The following is a 16597-nucleotide window of genomic DNA, read 5'->3' as shown; positions in this document are numbered from 1 at the left end:
CCATTAGTTAATTTTAAAGGTCCCATGGCATGAAAATTTCACTTTATGGATTTAGGATTGTCCGTCGGAGCCCTGCTGTAGCGGGCAGCGGGGCTGGGCAGGCAGCGTTGAGCGGGCAGCGGGGCTCCGACGGACCGCTGCTGCAGTAGTGGGGCTGGGCGGGCAGCCCCGGTGGCGGCCAGCGTTCAGCAAGCAGCAGGGCTCAGACGGACCGCTGCCGTGGTAGGGGGCAGCGGGCAGCAGGGCTTGGCGGACAGCCCCGGGGGCGGCCAGCGTTCAGCGGGCAGGGGGGCTCCAACGGACCGCGGTAGCGGGCAGCCCCGGGGGCGGCCAGCATTCAGCGGGCTGCGGGGCTGGGCAGGCAGCCCCGGGGGTGGCCAGCGTTCAGCAGGCAGTGGGGCTCCGACGGACAATCCTGGGCAACAATCCTTTTCTCCTCCATGTCGCAGTTCCCAATTCCTTCTCAACCAACCCGACGCAGACAACCCCGGGCAACAATTGCGGGCAACAATCCCTTTCTCCTCCATTTCGCGGTTCAGTCTGTACTTAATATGTGGAAGTGGAAGAACCAGAGGCGACTGAGAACCCGACGCAGTCGTTTGATATTCATAATATCATTCGGAGGCGCAAACTGCTTTTGACCATGATAATATATATTGTATTATATAGATATCTAAATATAATATGATATTATTTAGATATAGAGCTCCAGGACTCCCGCCGCAGCACCCAGCACCCAGAGTGTTCAGTGTTCCACTGTAAACGCTAGCGCATGGTACCGTGGCCGCAAGCTGCTCAGGGCCATACCCCCACCCTCCACCTTGACCCGCCTCAAAGAACGGCACCTTTGTGGAGAGCTCATTGTGGGACTGGCTCGTAGTGGCTGTAACTCTGCACCAAGCACCAAGGCTGAATTTCTTGAACGTCTTCAAGTACTGTATTAGGGGCCCACTAACACCTATATTAAAGCATCCATAAAATAGCATGCCATGGGACCTTTAATAACTGTGAGTGAATGTTTTCTTCTGCATTAACTAATATTAATTAATGGTAAATGATTGTATCATTCTAAAGTGTCAAACTCAATAATGGTTAACATAATAAAGCAGATCCTTAATGGATACAGTACTTCTTGTTGTTCTCAGGTAAAAGGATCACTACCCCATTTAGTTTCAGAAAGTGCTTTTTGGTTGTTTGTTCCCCAATATGAAAATATCTCATCTCTTAAATGTACAGTAAACCCTGCACGGCACAACTTTGAATGATTAAACAACTGATGAATGTACATATATTTCTGTTATAATGTATTTCATAGTACCCATTCCTGAGTTGTGCTTATTTGTACAATTCTGTATTCATGAGTGTCATTAATATTGACTGATCAGATTAAAATTCAAAAGTGGGTGAAATGGTGATGAATGGCCCATTTTCACTCAAACTAATAAAGTAATTGAAAGTGTAAGTAAAACTACCAACAAAAAAAATATGCTTTGTAATAATATTTTATTGCAGCTCATAATTTACTATAAACAAGAAGTCATATTTTATGACATGCCTTTCTAAATGTACAATGATGCATTACATCTTATTCAGCTGCCTCCTTTCCCTGGGGAAGAGAAAAAAAGAAAAACATTAAACCAACAAGCATTTTTGTTTGCATTTCATTTCTCATTTCTTTCATTTCTTCGTGTCAATGGGCTTATGGTTTGTTCGAGATGCCTCGTACACCATCCGCACGAATTGCAAAGTGGGAAATCTCCCAGCTTTCTTGCGTAATTTAACTGAAGCACTCCCCCTTTTGGTCATAATATCTCGGGATTCTGAGAGTCCACCAAGTTCAGTGAGGTTGACCGTATGACTCGACAAATAAGATGGCTGCGCTATAAGTGCTACAAGCCAAGAATTTACATCACAAGAGCAACTTGTGCGGGTGGTGTACGATGCATCTCGAACACATCATTATACAGTGATGAACTTACCTTGCCACCATCACGGCTCTTAGACCTCAGCTTGTTGACTTGAGTCTCAGCGATGTCAGCACGTTCCTCAGCCTCCTCCAACTCATGTTGAACCTTCCTGCACTTGGACAGGTAAGAGTTGGCCTGCTCCTCCTGTAGGAACATACATATTTTGTTTAAATAAGAAGTACCAAAATTGATGCAACAACCGGATGTCGTTTCTACTTACCGCTTCCTCAGACTGCCTCTTGTAAGCCTTCACCTTCAGCTGCAGCTTATCAACAAGATCCTGGAGTCTGGCACCATTCTTCTTATCCTCCTCAGTCTAAAGTAATGCAAATGTTTACGCCCCAGACTCTTGATTGTAATCTTTTCTGATATTCATGGATTTAAATATTATTTTCAATATAAGCTGGCATACCTGGTAGGTGAGTTCCTTCACTCTCCTCTCATATTTCCGGACACCCTTAACAGCATCTACTCCACGTCTCTGTTCACCCTCAACCTCTGTTTCCAGCTCACGCACCTTAAGAAATCAAATCTTTTCAATGAATATACTCTTATTATGCTGTAACTGTAAATACATCCATGTGTGACAGTATCTTACTCTGGACTCCAGTTTCTGGAGCTGCTTCTTGCCACCCTTCATGGCCAGGTTCTCAGCCTCATCCAGGCGATGCTGCAGGTCTTTCACTGTGACCTCCAGGTTCTTCTTCATCCTCTCCAGGTGAGAGCTAGTATCTTGCTCTTTCTTCAGTTCCTCAGCCATCATGGCAGCCTAATATAAAATATAACATATTAATCGAGAGTTCAAGCAATGTCCAATTCAATGAATTAACAAATAATAGCAAACCTACATCAGTGATGGCCTTCTTGGCCTTCTCTTCAGCATTCCTGGCTTCCTGGACGGTGTCGTCCACCTCACCCTGGACTTGGACCAGGTCAGTCTCAATCTTCTTCTTTGTGTTCAGAAGACTTGTATTCTAAAATAAATGTCAATGTTTGCAATGTTTATGACACACATATAATCTTGCTAAATATTTTAGGAAACTTGGGAGCATTTCTTGGAAGAATATGTTTGTTTGTTTACCTGAGAGTGCAGAAGTCCAACGCGCTCACTGGCATCAATCAGCTCTTGCTCAGCAACTTTGCGGCCTCTCTCTGTCTGTTCCAGAGCCGCCCTCAGCTCCTCAATTTCAGCCACCATGAGACCGTTCCTACGGTCCACCATGGCAGCCTGCTCCTTCAGGTCTTCACCTCCTCTGACAGCATCATCAAGATGCAGTTGGGCATCCTAAAATGATGAAAACAGAAGTGAAAAGGTCACAACAAGATATAAAAGCAACTATATTTTAATTGTGCTACATTTTACTTTACTTCTGTCTCATACCTTCAGTTGTCCCTGGACATTCCTTAGCTGCTTCTGGGCCTCAGCAGCCTGGCGGTTGGCATGACTCAGCTGGATCTCCATCTCATTCAGATCACCCTCCATCTTCTTCTTGATTCTCAGGGCATCATTCCTGCTCCTGACCTCAGAGTCCAGTGTGCTCTGCATGGAGTCAGTGACCCTCAGGCTGTTCCTCTTGATCTGCTCCATCTCCTCATCCTTCTCAGCCAGCTTCCTGTCGACCTCACCCTTAATCTGGTTGAGCTCCAGCTGGACACGCAGAATCTTGGACTCTTCATGCTCCAGAGTACCCTAAATTATAAAACAATGTTAGAATATTTAATTGAAAGGACAAATTCAATTTCCTAATAAAAAAGGATAGCTGCACGAAAATGTAATTTTTAATGATCATCACCTCAGCTTCCTCAAGGGCTGTCTGGATCTCACTCTTCTCTGTCTCCACCTGCTTCTTGGACTTCTCCAGCTCATGGATGCTCTTTCCAGTCTCACCGATTTGTTCAGTCAGATCGGAAATCTCCTCTGCAGAGCAATTTCATGTGTTTAAGTATGGTTTGCATTTCTTATCCACATACTAGTGCTGTAAATATCACTGAGCATAAACTCACGTTGAAGGTTCTTGTTTTCGCGCTTCAGGGTCTCCAGCTGATCCAGAGCTTCTTCATAGGAGTTCTTCATCTTGAAAAGTTCAGTGCTAAGAGAACGAGCCTCTTTCTGAGTTCCTTCAAGCTCTGCCTGGCCCTCCTCATATTTCTGCTTCCAGTCAGCCAAAACCTGCACAATAATGTTAATAAAGCGGTACATGTTAATCACTTGAAGAAATGTCAAATGATAATACAATTTAAACTGCCATCTCAATGAATGACAACACACCTTGTCAAAGTTCCTCTGCTTCTTGTCAAGGTTGGCAGCCAGTCCATTGGCCCTCTCCACATCAATCATGAGATCCTCCACCTCACCCTGGAGTCTCTGTTTGGTCTTCTCCAGAGAGGCACACTTTGAGTTCACAGCCTCAATCTGTTCCTCAGCCTCCTGAAGGCGCTGGGCAAGCTTTTTCCTGTTAAAGTATCATATGGTTTAATTTGTGGACATTCATCGAGTATAATGTCTACTTTAGCCAAAGTATTAAGTATTTCACTCACTTGGACTCCTCAAGCTCCTCCGTGCGCTGGATAGCATCAGTTTCATACTTGGTCCTCCACTGAGCCACCTCACCGTTGGCCTTGGACATTCCACGCTGCAGCTCAGCCTTGGCCTCCTGCTCCTCCTCAAACTGCTCCCTCAGAAGGTCACAGTCATGGCGGGCTGATTGCACACCATGAGCGAGAGCATTCTTGGCCTGCAAAAGGTGATTAACTTAATTAACACATTTAAACTGAAAAATGTAGAACCTACAATGACATAATGGAACCATGATATTAAATGATAAAAAATTAGGGTTTACCTTGACTTCTTCCTCATTTAGCCTCTTCAGCTCCTCAATCTGCTGAGTAAAGGCCTGCTTGCCTCTGGTAAGCTGGGAGACGAGACCCTCTTTCTCCTCGAGCTGACGACCAAACTCACCTAGGTGATGACATAAATTGTTCACTATAAAATATAACAATACCACATTTATTCCCTAAATATATGAATAAGGTTGGGTTGCATTTGTTGGAGGTCAGCATTGAGGTTATTTATGGTTATGGTTAGGGCTATTCTAATATTCAGGGTTGTTTTTAAGTAATTGTGAATACTAACCATTCTCTGTCAACAGCCTTGCTCTCTGAGCACTGATGTCATTTATCTGGCGAGCATTCTCATCACTCTTAGCCTTGATTTCACTCAGCTGGTCCTCAAGGGTACGGCACATCTTCTCCAGATTTCCCTGGTGATTGTTTTACTTGTTAACACAAGTGGTTTCCTATACAGATTATATAGTATGAATTGTAATATTGTATTTTATTTCACCTTGGACTTAGCAACTGCCTCCATGTTGCTTGAGAGGTCGTCAATCTCCATCTTGTACTCGCTCTTCTCCTTCTCAAGCTTCTGCTTGACACGCTGGAGGTTGTCAATCTGCTCTCCCAGCTCTGCTACACTGTCAGCCTGCTTCTTACGAAGAGCAGCAGCAGTGGCTTCATGCTGCAGGGTGGACTCCTCAAGGTCACGACGCAGCTTCTGGAACTCAGCCTCACGCTTCTTGTTCATCTCAATCTGAGCAGCAGTGGCTCCACCAGCCTCCTCAAGCCTCTCACTGATCTCTTCAAGTTCTCTGGAGAGATCAGCTCTCTGCTTCTCAACCTTGGCACGAGCAGCACGCTCAGCCTCAATCTCTTCCTCCAGCTCTTCAATACGGGCCTAATTAGTAAGGAATACATAATATTTTGTAAAAACGTACTAATATTTATGGTACATTGATGTGGGATTGTAATATAAATTGTCTTACTTGAAGCTCCTTGATCTTCTTCTGAAGCTGAGCGCCCAGGGACTGCTCATCCTCAATCTTGCTTAGAAGCTGACTGGTCTCAAAGTCCTTCCTGATGATGAAACAATACAACACAACTTAATAACATACTCCTTGTGAATCATTTTAATAAAAAGCAAGATTTTGTTTAATCACATTACTTTTTGAGTTTCTCATCAGACTGCTGTTTGTCGTTCTCTAGATCCATTATGGATTCCTGAGCCAATTTCAGGTCACCCTCAAGCTTTCGCTTGGCTCGCTCAAGGTCCATACGGAGTTTTTTCTCTTGCTCCAGAGAACCTTCAAGCTGCAATAAAATATATTTTATTTGATTACATTTCAGAAGATGTAACATGTTTTTTCATGCATGTCATAAAAAAAGGAACCTCACATCATCCACTTGCTGTTCAAGCTTGGTCTTAGCCTTGGTTAGAGTGTTGACTTTGTCTTCCTCTGCCTGCAGGTCATCAAGGGTCTGCTGATGTGCCTCTTGGAGGGCTTTCTTCTCCTTTGTCAGCTTAGAAACGCTCTCATCCTGAGAGGCCATCTCCTCTGTAAGGTTCTTCACCTAAACATAACATAACAACGTGTCATACTTGCTCATAAGTAAAGTACTACCCTTATACTATTGAGAACGGTTTGGACGATATTGATGATGTTCGTATTGTGCAAACATTTTTGCAAACCTTGTTCTCAGTGGCATGCTTCTCCTTCTCCACTTTGGCCAACGTGAGTTCCAGGTCATCAATGTCCTTCTTGAGCTCAGAGCATTCATCTTCCAGTTTCCTCTTCTTGGCAGTCAGCTCAGCATTCATTTCCTCTTCATCCTCCAGTCTCTCTGTTGTCTCCTTGAGTCTGGCCTCCAGCTGGATCTTACTCTTGATGAGTCCCTCACACCTCTCTTCCGCATCATTCAGATTATCTCCATCCTGTTTAAAATGTGTCGTCATATCAAATGTCATATCACATGTATCTCATTGTGTGTTCATGTTGAGACAAATAAATATTTTTACTCACAGAGGCCACTTGCAGAGCAAGATCATTCTTCTCCTGCAGTAGAGAAACCAACTTCTCCTCAAGTTCCTTCTTCTTGGCCAGGGCAGTGGCCAGGTCTGTCTTCATCTTCTCATAGTTCTCCTTCATCGCAGAGAGCTCCTTCTCAGTTTCAGCACTCTTCAGAAGAGGTTTGATCTTGTAGTACACCTTCATCCATGGCCAGGTTTTGACATTCATGAATGAGCGGATGTTGTACTGAATAGTGTAAACAGCTTCCCTGTGGTGCAAAGGCAGTCCATTTAATAAACAATTATTGATTTTACAAAATAGCATATCTTCCTATGTATCTTTTGAAACATACCTTGTAGCTGTCATCTTCACATACTCCTTCCTCATGAGGTAAGCACGACAGAGAGCCTGAATCATTCCGACCAAAGATGCCAGCTTCTCATCTCGCAACTCCTCAAGAGTACCCAGAAGACCAGCTTTGAAGAACACCTTAAGGTAAGAAAAACATCTAGTCAGAGAGTAACTTTCAATCAAATACAAATATGTATTGACAACAATAAACATACCTTGGTGTGTCCGAATTTGTACTCGTCGTGAGGCACATCAATGGACCCAAGCAGTTTCTCAGAAGCCTTCTTGTTGTCAATGAACTGTCCCTCCGGAATGACACTGGCATTCAGTACTTTGTATCTGTAGGAGTGCAATGTTAAGTGTTTAAAAGAAAGGTGTATATAAAGAAGTTCTAAATATATAAATTAAGTTATTGTATAATTATGACAATATAATTTTTCTGTCAAAGAGTTAATACCTCTGCTTGAAGTCAGCGTAGAGGATTCTGCTGGGGAAGCCCTTTCTGCAGATTCTGATGCCCTCCAGCACACCGTTACACCTCAGCTGGTGGATAACCAGGTGGTTCTCCATCATTCCTGTGAAATGTTATAGATTTCAGACTTTTAAAATATGTCATTAATTTTGCTATATTCTACTACAACGCCAACCTGAAATTTAGAGAGTATTTGAAGATTTATTACCTGGAACTTTTGACTCATTGGGAATGAGACAACGCACAAAGTGAGGATGGGTGCTCCTCAAATTGGTCATCAGCTTGCCCAAATTGTCCTGTTCACGTAAGATATACATTTGAATTAAAAGCAACTACGAATAAATGTATTTCACAAATTAACTTCAGTTTTCTCAATGTGCAATGCTTACCCTGAACTGTGACGACACAGTCTGCATGGAACCACCCTTCTTTTTGCCTCCCTTCTTTGCACCCCCAGTCTCTGTTTTAGATGATTGGTAATTAGCAACATTTTTCACGTTTTTGTTTATAAAATAGAGGCAATAAATGGCTGGAACCACCCTTCTTTTTGCCCTCTTTTTTGGAGCCAGCATCTATATCACCATTATTTTAAATAATGATGATTTAAATGCTTAAAATGAGTTACAATTCCATAGTAACGTTGAAATATACAAAGTCTTAATACTCAAGACCTCAAACATATATTGTACCTTCAGCAGCAACAGCTGGATACAGGACAGGCAGCAGTTTGTTTGAGGACTTCTGGTACAGTCCAATAACAGAGTCATTCAGGGGATCCTTGTTCTTGTCCAGCCAGCCCGCGACGCTGTAGGCCACGGTACCAGCATAATGCACCATGGCGAAGTCAGCTTCAACCTTGCCCTTTCCCGGCTTGGGCTTCTCAAATGCTTTGTTTTTGCCAAGATGCTGTTCATACAGCTTGTTCTTGAAGGAAGTGTCTGAGGCTTTGGGGAACATGCACTCCTCTTCAAGGATGGAGAAGATGCCCATTGGCTATTCAGAAAGAAATATTAGGAAACATTATGATAAGCTAGTTTTCAATCACGCTGAAAAAAGTCATATTTTGTTAGTCATGTTTACCTTCTCAATAAGCTCAATGCAGGCAGCCAAGTCCATGCCGAAGTCAATGAACTCCCAGATAATACCCTCCTTCTTGTACTCCTCTTGCTCCAGGACGAACATGTGGTGGTTAAAGAACTGTTGCAGCTTCTCATTGGTGAAGTTGATGCACAGCTGCTCCATACTGTTGTACTGTAAGAGAACATTAGTTTAGCAAATGTTCATCCACTGAGACACTGATTTTAGCCAGGGATTTTTTTTTTTAATAAGAAATGCAATCTTACATCAAAGATCTCAAAACCAGCAATATCCAGCACACCAATATAGGATGATCTTGCTTGCTTGGTGTCCAGCATCTGGTTGATACGGATGACCATCCACAAGAACATCCTCTCATAGATGGACTTGCCCAGGGCACTCACTGAGTTATATACCTAGAGCAGGGTGGGAGATTAGATATACATACAAATTACTACTATTACAATTACTTTTTGATAGTTATTCCATTGTATTTACATACCTGAGGTACTGTCTGCCCCTTAGTGACAAACTCATTTCCGACCTTCACTCTGGGGTAGCACAAACCCTTGAGCATGTCAGCAGAGTTGAGACCAAGTAGGTAGGAAACTTTGTCAGCCTCTAAATTGTTTATATGAAAAAAAAAAAATACAACAAAAAAGTATGACAGTGTAGTAGAAATTGAATAATTGCTACACATATTTACACATTGTGAATACGACTTTTTGCTGCACACCTGGACTTTGGAAATGTCCAGTGGTTGTTTTAAAAAAAATATATTAAAAAAACTCACCCTCTGTGCCATCAGGCTCAGCCTGCTCCTCACGCTGCTTCTGCTTGAACTTCATGTTACCGTGATGAAGCACAGCACCAGTAAACTTGTAGATGGCCATCTTCTCCTCATTATTGAAACCCAAAACATCAATAGCATCCTGTAGGAAAACAAAGTATATAACATGAAAGTTAATTCAAAGAATATTCGAAGAGTCTCTATTAACTCTACCTTGGTTAGAAACATACAGCGCTTTCTTGAATCTGCTGTATGCAGACAGAGCAGAGCGAACTGAGCTTGAGCGGCAACCATTCAGTAGATTTGGCATGCTGTAACACTGAGTTAAAGCCCTCCTAGTTTTCTGATCGGCTCAAAGACATTTTTGGGTCCCGGTTAGTCACTGCCTGTTAAAATTGCTACCTACGGTAGTTGTAAACATTGACTCACATCAGTAGCATCCAGCTCCTCTTTGTCATCAATGCTGGCCACAGTGATCTGACCCTGACTGCACATGGGGAAGTCGTAGGGGTTGGTCGTGATGAGGGTCATTTCTGCAGAAAATATAATATATTCATTTTAATGATTCAAATTTAAACTTTAGAGACTATCGAAACCTTAAATTGTTATTTTTCTTCTTCAAAATCCTGAATGATAAGTTAAAGGCAACCCTATATAACAACAATACATCTTACTGCAACATTTATTTCTCACTACTAAACCATCTTACCAATAATCTCAGGTTTGTGGTTGGTCATCATCTGGTAGAAGATGTGATAGCCTCTCTCATCGGGAAGCTGGAATGTCACTCGGGACTTCTCCAGCAGATCTTCACGGTTATAAAATAATAGTATAAAGTTTTGATTCACATTACTAGATCAAAAACTATTCCCCCCATAATGAGAGTTAATTCATTGTTATTTGGGTACAAGATACTTACATGTCTCAATGTCAGCACTGGCCAGTTTGCCAGTTGCACCGAAATGGATTCTGATGAATTTACCCTGTAGAAAAGCCTCATTTCAGTTTTTGTCAAAGATCAAGTATGTAATTTCATTTGTTTGACATACTAAGTTTGTACTTACGAAACGAGATGAGTTGTCATTTCTCACAGTCTTGGCATTACCGTAGGCCTCCAGCAGGGGATTGGCTGCAATAATCTGGTCCTCCAGTGACCCCTATGATGAAAGTTCCAGTATTGATCCTCAGTTCTCAGGGCATCGCTACATCTCTGGTGTGTTTCATGTCATTTATGATGATACATTTTTTATATAGAATACTGATTTTATGTTTTTTTAAGCATACCTGAATCTTGGAAGCATTTTCCTTCTTCTTGTCAGTAGCCACTGAGATGGTAGCAAAGTACTGGATGACACGCTTGGTGTTCACAGTCTTTCCAGCACCGGATTCTCCACTGGGTGTGAAAAGAAGGTAATTAGGATTTTTTTTTACATTGTCTGATTCTTTGTGAGATTTTTGTGAGGTAATTTTTTACTTGTAATGTTAAATCATCCAACTTAACAACAACAGGTATAAACTTACGTGATCAATACAGACTGATTCTGTCTGTCTGCAAAATAAATAAATGAAAGTATTACATTTATTCAAACATTTAAACCAAAAATAATTCTGTTAATGTATACCCCATTTGCTTATACATACCAGTAAGCATGTTCTGGATTGCATTGTCAGAGACAGAGAAGATGTGGGGTGGTGCCTCCATACGCTTCTTGCCTCTATATGCATTGACAACCTCCTGATCGTACACTGGGAGCCACTTGTAGGGGTTTACAGTGGCACAGAACAGCCCGGAGTAGGTCTGAAGGAAATCATTCAGAGATGATCATTAATATGATCTGTGATATTGTTTAGTAATATTTATCTTCATTTAGTAGGTGAAATATCTTACGTAGATCATCCATGCTGCATAACGCTCTTTGAGGTTATACAACACAGAGGCTTCATTGAGATGGGTCATCATGGCCATGTCCTCAATTTTGTCATACTTGGGAGGATTCATGGGTGTGACATCTTCCTCCTTGACTGTTCTCTCCTAAAAAAGCACACCATTTTTGGATTTGTTTCGTTTCATTTTTTTTTTTACCTTGAAACGTTTCTAACTATTTTCTGCATGGCAATAAATTAAAAGCAGCCTACCTCTTCTGTAGCCAACACTTTAACGGTGGTTTTGCCACCCTCCTTCTTAATGATGGTACACTTGACGTACAGCTCCTTAGCATCAGCCACATATGCAGCACTCTTGGCATCAAAGGGCGCATTCTGGGCCTCAATCCTCTCCTTCTCTGGCTTACGGAGGTAAATCGCAGCCTTGCCATAATAGGCCATCTCTGCGTCCGTACTCATGGTGGCAGCTTACTGTCAGACAAAGACAGAAAATGTTTTGATGTATCTCATATGCTATTGTCCTCAAATTGTTCTCATAGAGATCGGTATGGCCGACATAAAATAGCTCTTACCTTGATCTTTTTCTAATGAGAATCTTCAAGTTTCAGCCCTGAAATTCAAAGACATAATATTTTTAAACGGATTTAACTGATGCTATTTCAGCACTTACAATACAAATTAACATGACACCTGAAAGTTTTACAACTTTCGTATATTCGTCTGTCATTGTAATTGCACATTCATAGTCCTAAAAATACTAACACTTTATGACATGCAATCGATCATATCTTTTAGCTTCATTTATGACAGTTACAGTTAGACGATCTGGGAAGGGGAGCGAGAGAGAATTAACCTGGGTGGCTGCTTTAAGGACTGAGCCTTAATTGTAAGAGCTCTACCAGGTGAGCCACGAGGGAGCACAACAATAGATCATTTTTACTTTAAATTAAATTAAACACCAATATCAAGTTAGAGGCAAACTATGCATAACATATTTAAATAAGTGAGATATGTAACATCACTCTGCAATACCCTTTAGCCTTAAGTAGTTCAACAACAGTTTTCATTCCTTGCGAATTGTCAAAACAGGCTGTATTGAAAATAAATAGTGAAAATAAGGCAATATGGCTCTTGTAAAAAAATGTGGTATATCTAACAAGGGTATACCTAAATTCCTTTGCTGGAATACGTCAGAATACAACCTTCATGATTAATAACAAAGAAAGAACAAATAAACATGATAACAATAGTGTGGCTTGCTTTGCAACCACACTAATGTTTCAATTGAAAATCTTAACTATTAAAGTTTTGAATGAAGGAGAGCTTTACCGTCACTCTGACTTACCACCAGTTGTTTCTTCCTCAACTGCCCTGCAAGCTGTTCATCCCTCTCAGGGTCCTCTTATATAGCAGACCACTGGGTAAGCCCACACTCAAAATGGGCATGAGGTGCAAACCCTCATATAGATTTGGTATACATTTGCTATGTGTTCTTTTCAAACTATTGGGCTGATTTGCAAATTGAAAATTAACGCATGCAATGAAGAACAATTAATACAATTAAAGTGATAGTGTGATGTATGATCATTGTAATCTTTATACAATGTAAGCTCTTTAAACAGTTAGTTTAAATAGTTAGTTTAAAGAGCTGATGGATGCAGTTTATTAAGATACAACAGTATACAATAACTTGTGACTTTGTGACTTTCCTCCTTTCATTTGTATAGTTTTTTTATTTCTTCCCATCACTCTTTGAAGTTGCCTTTTTATATATTTCATAAAGACTTTTTATATATTTCATAAAGATACTTTAACATTAAGAATGTCACATCTAGAGGTCTAAATCTATAAATATGAGGTGGTAACAGGTTTCCACTATTAAGACCTTAACAGGATGTTTACTGCTTACAAAGCACACGACTTTGTGCTTCAATGGGGAAACCTGATCTCTTTCTATGGGTGTAGTGTTGCAGTACAGCATGTAAATAGGATTTTTGAGATTTAAAACCCATCACTATATGTATCGCGTCTACTTGTCAAGTGCCTTGGTTTGCTGAAAAATGTAGAATGGAAGTGGAGATCCATTATAGATAGTATTTTTGAAAACGATTTTATTTATTAATAGATACATGCAAATGTAAAAAAAATCCTAAACAAAAACAACAAACCCAAGTTCTAAATATTTTCTTAACTATTCTGTTGCTCTGACACTAAGTTTTTGTTGATAAAATGATCAGTTTTAATCTAATTAGTTTTTTCTAATTCAGCAAACTATCAAAAAATGTGTTTTAAATGTCCAAGCAAAATTATGTTATTTTGAGATAGAGAAGGAATGAATCAAAACAAATAAAAACACAGCTCTTGTTAAAACTGTAATAAGATCTTGAAGTTCAAAATGTGTAGAATTATTTTAGCATACGTTTCATCATATAAATCAATTAAGCAATTGTTAAAGATCAATTGAAACAAACTTTGCCGGCACCATGTTATGACCGAACGGGTGGAACCCAAGTGCAGACGCAGACAATGGAAGTTGAATTAAACCAGAGGTTTATTGTAGATGATGTGAGCAGTAGGGAATAAACAGGAGGTAGACAGGCACGGATGGATGACAGGCAGGCAACGCTACTGGCAGGTAGGCAGGTAGATGAGCACACAGGATGGATGGCAGGCAGGTACGGAGCTGGTGATCCCGAGGCAAGGAAAACACAGATTATGAACAGGAGGAAACATGGAACACAAAATGTATTTAGAAATAAAAAATTCACTAATGCCGAGACTGGTTATCTACAGTGTTGGGGGTAATGAAGTAAAGTAACGCATTACACTAAAAATATCGGTAACTACACTACTTTACTAGACTATAGGAACACGCGTTCCTGTGTTACCCAAGCAGTGTTTGCCTGTGTGTAAAGTTCTGATCTGTTTAAGTGGTGCATGCATGCGTGCTGCCTGTGTATGTGCTGCCTGTGTATGTGCTGCCTGTGTGTGTGCTGCTTGCCTCGCCACGTTGCCATAGCGATCGATTTGAGTGACATAGCTGCTGGTGCAAAGGAGAGAGGGAAATGGAGATAGAGACGGAGAGGGAGACAGGGGGTTTCGGCCAGTGGCGATTACTTTCAGTTTATAACTTGAAAGGACAAAAATATTCGAGTCAAATGCACTCTATGCCCAGGCGACAGGTGTCTTTCAACTGTCGCAACCCAGATTTCGAAATATACGGACATTTGGTCCGCCAACAACAAAAGTTATTTAGGAATGACGGTGCACTGGATAGACAGCATTAGTTTTAAACGAGAGAAGGCTGCTCTTGCCTGCAAGAGGGTGAGAGGAAGACACAATGTCATAGCTTGCTATCAGGTTCATTCAGCATTTGGACCATTGCATGAAGTAACAGCAGGGGTGGGCGTACTATTAGGCAAACCAGGCACATGCCTGGAGCCCCAGGCCCCATAGAAGGCCCCCCCAAAATGCCCTCTTTATATTTTTTCCTCATAACTATTGTTTTTATAAAAATTCCGCCATAATAGCAGCGTCGGGATGTCCAATTACTCATGCATTGACGGTCTCCCAGCTAGCGAAGCAATCATGCAACTGGTTATCTACCACTGTGGTTGAAACAACGATCTGAGTGGGTGAAGAACCGGGGTTGAAGTAGTGCAGGATGATGAGGATGATGGATGGCTGGTGTGCATGTCCAACAGGTGTAGAGCCGGGGAAAACAAGGGAATGCCTTGCCCATAAGGCACCAAGAGGGGGAGACAGAGCAAAGCATCTGCTGGGTACGGCCACGGCCATAACATTATCCTCCCTCAATGGGTGCCACCCAACAGGTCTATCTGGGTGCGCCTCATGGAAATCCCGGATGAAGGACGCATCCAAGATGTTGCTGCGGGGCACCCAGCTACGCTCCTCAGGGCATTAACCCTCCCAAAAGTATTGGTAACCCCATCCCCCTAGGGGACCCCCCCCGTAGGCTGGGGGGGTCATCGATGACACGGGGGCTGGAGGAGCTGGGGGGGACAGAGGGCTGGTGGAAACAGGCATTAACTGAGAAACATGGAAGGTGGGATGAACCTTCATATTGGAAGGCAACTTGAGTCTGACCACTGTGGGGTTTATGTTAGTCAATCAAATAGGGCCCACATAATGGGGGGTGAGTTCCTTGGAAAATGTCTTCAGGGGTAGTTCACTTGAGGAAAGCCAAACCCTCTGCACTGGGAGGTAGTTGGGGGGCTGGGACCGGTGGCGGTCAGCGATGCACCGGTTGCGGTCAGCTGAGCGGAACAAGGTGGAACCAACGTCCCTACAAATCTTGCGAACCCGATTGAGATTAGACTGAACTGATGGGAGGGAAATGTCAACCCCCTGAGCTGGGAAGCTGGGTCTAGCTGTTTGAATGGAGGCAAGGTTCTTGTGGTCAGTCCAGACTATGAAGGAGTGTTCGGCTCCCTCCAGCCAGTGGGGGGGGGGGGGTCTGAGGCGGAGCGAGAGTGGATTTACGGGGCGGGAGTGAATCCGTGTGGCTGGTTTGGGGTCAGCATAGAGGAGTGGAACCTGGAAGAGCACTGCGTTGTGATCAGAGACAGCAAAATCGACCAAGTTCACATAAAAGTCCACACAAAAACCATGGGAGAGCACAAGGTCATGTGTGTACCCTTTGTCATGGCTGGGGAGCTTCACATGTTGGGTCAAATTAAAATAAAGTTTGATCAAATCAGAAGCAAACAAGGAGGAAGAAGGGCAACAAACATGGATATTAAAATCACGATTAAAATCATTCTAACATAATGACTTAGAAAAGGTCAGACAATTCTTGAATAAAACCAGAAGTAAGTTAAGGGGGTCTGTATATTAAAACACAGGGTGGGCAACATATTGTTTAAAATGGGGGGGCGGCATTAGCGCAGGAGGGGGTTGGCTGGTAACGGCAAGGTTGCTGGTTCGATCCCCGGCTCGAAGTGTGTGGTGTGTCCCTGAGCAAGACGCCTCACCCTAATTGCTCCTGAGGTGTTGGCTGTCGGTGTGTGAATGAATGAGCATGCATGAATGGGTGAATGTCAGTCAACACTGTAAAGCACTTTGGATAAAAGTGCTATATAAATGAGGACCATTTAAAATAAAACCAAGACACTCAAAGTTGGAGAAACAACCAAGCAAGACGAGAACAACTAAAAACATTTCTGTGTATTACAGCAATTACAGCTGGTGG

The 16597-nt window shown here is 42.2% G+C and overlaps 2 protein-coding genes across 2 annotated transcripts; both read right to left on the bottom strand.

Moving 5' to 3' along the window:
• Positions 1 to 185: 185 nt before the first annotated feature.
• LOC311376734 (myosin heavy chain, fast skeletal muscle-like) lies at positions 186 to 10032 on the bottom strand (the record flags this gene model as incomplete). Its single annotated transcript, XM_084491219.1, has 29 exons — positions 186 to 353; positions 1980 to 2060; positions 2188 to 2283; positions 2380 to 2484; positions 2566 to 2736; positions 2816 to 2941; positions 3049 to 3252; positions 3349 to 3657; positions 3761 to 3885; positions 3972 to 4137; positions 4237 to 4420; positions 4506 to 4702; positions 4808 to 4926; positions 5101 to 5227; positions 5311 to 5700; positions 5789 to 5879; positions 5968 to 6113; positions 6198 to 6374; positions 6493 to 6735; positions 6824 to 7079; positions 7164 to 7300; positions 7378 to 7501; positions 7620 to 7737; positions 8324 to 8627; positions 8715 to 8885; positions 8978 to 9127; positions 9214 to 9332; positions 9505 to 9643; positions 9931 to 10032. 29 exons carry the CDS (start codon positions 10030 to 10032, stop codon positions 186 to 188), a joined length of 4845 nt encoding a protein of 1614 aa, XP_084347345.1.
• A 986-nt stretch (positions 10033 to 11018) lies between these two features.
• LOC311376733 (myosin-4-like) lies at positions 11019 to 11844 on the bottom strand (the record flags this gene model as incomplete). Its single annotated transcript, XM_084491218.1, has 4 exons — positions 11019 to 11050; positions 11143 to 11299; positions 11390 to 11533; positions 11638 to 11844. 4 exons carry the CDS (start codon positions 11842 to 11844, stop codon positions 11019 to 11021), a joined length of 540 nt encoding a protein of 179 aa, XP_084347344.1.
• Positions 11845 to 16597: the final 4753 nt, after the last annotated feature.

Source organism: Micromesistius poutassou (genome assembly GCF_964030765.1).
Source record: "Micromesistius poutassou genome assembly, contig: SCAFFOLD_3510, whole genome shotgun sequence".
Taxonomy (NCBI): domain Eukaryota; kingdom Metazoa; phylum Chordata; class Actinopteri; order Gadiformes; family Gadidae; genus Micromesistius; species Micromesistius poutassou.
The sequence above is the reverse complement of the archived record's forward strand: the minus strand, read 5'-3'. Positions and strand labels throughout refer to the sequence as shown.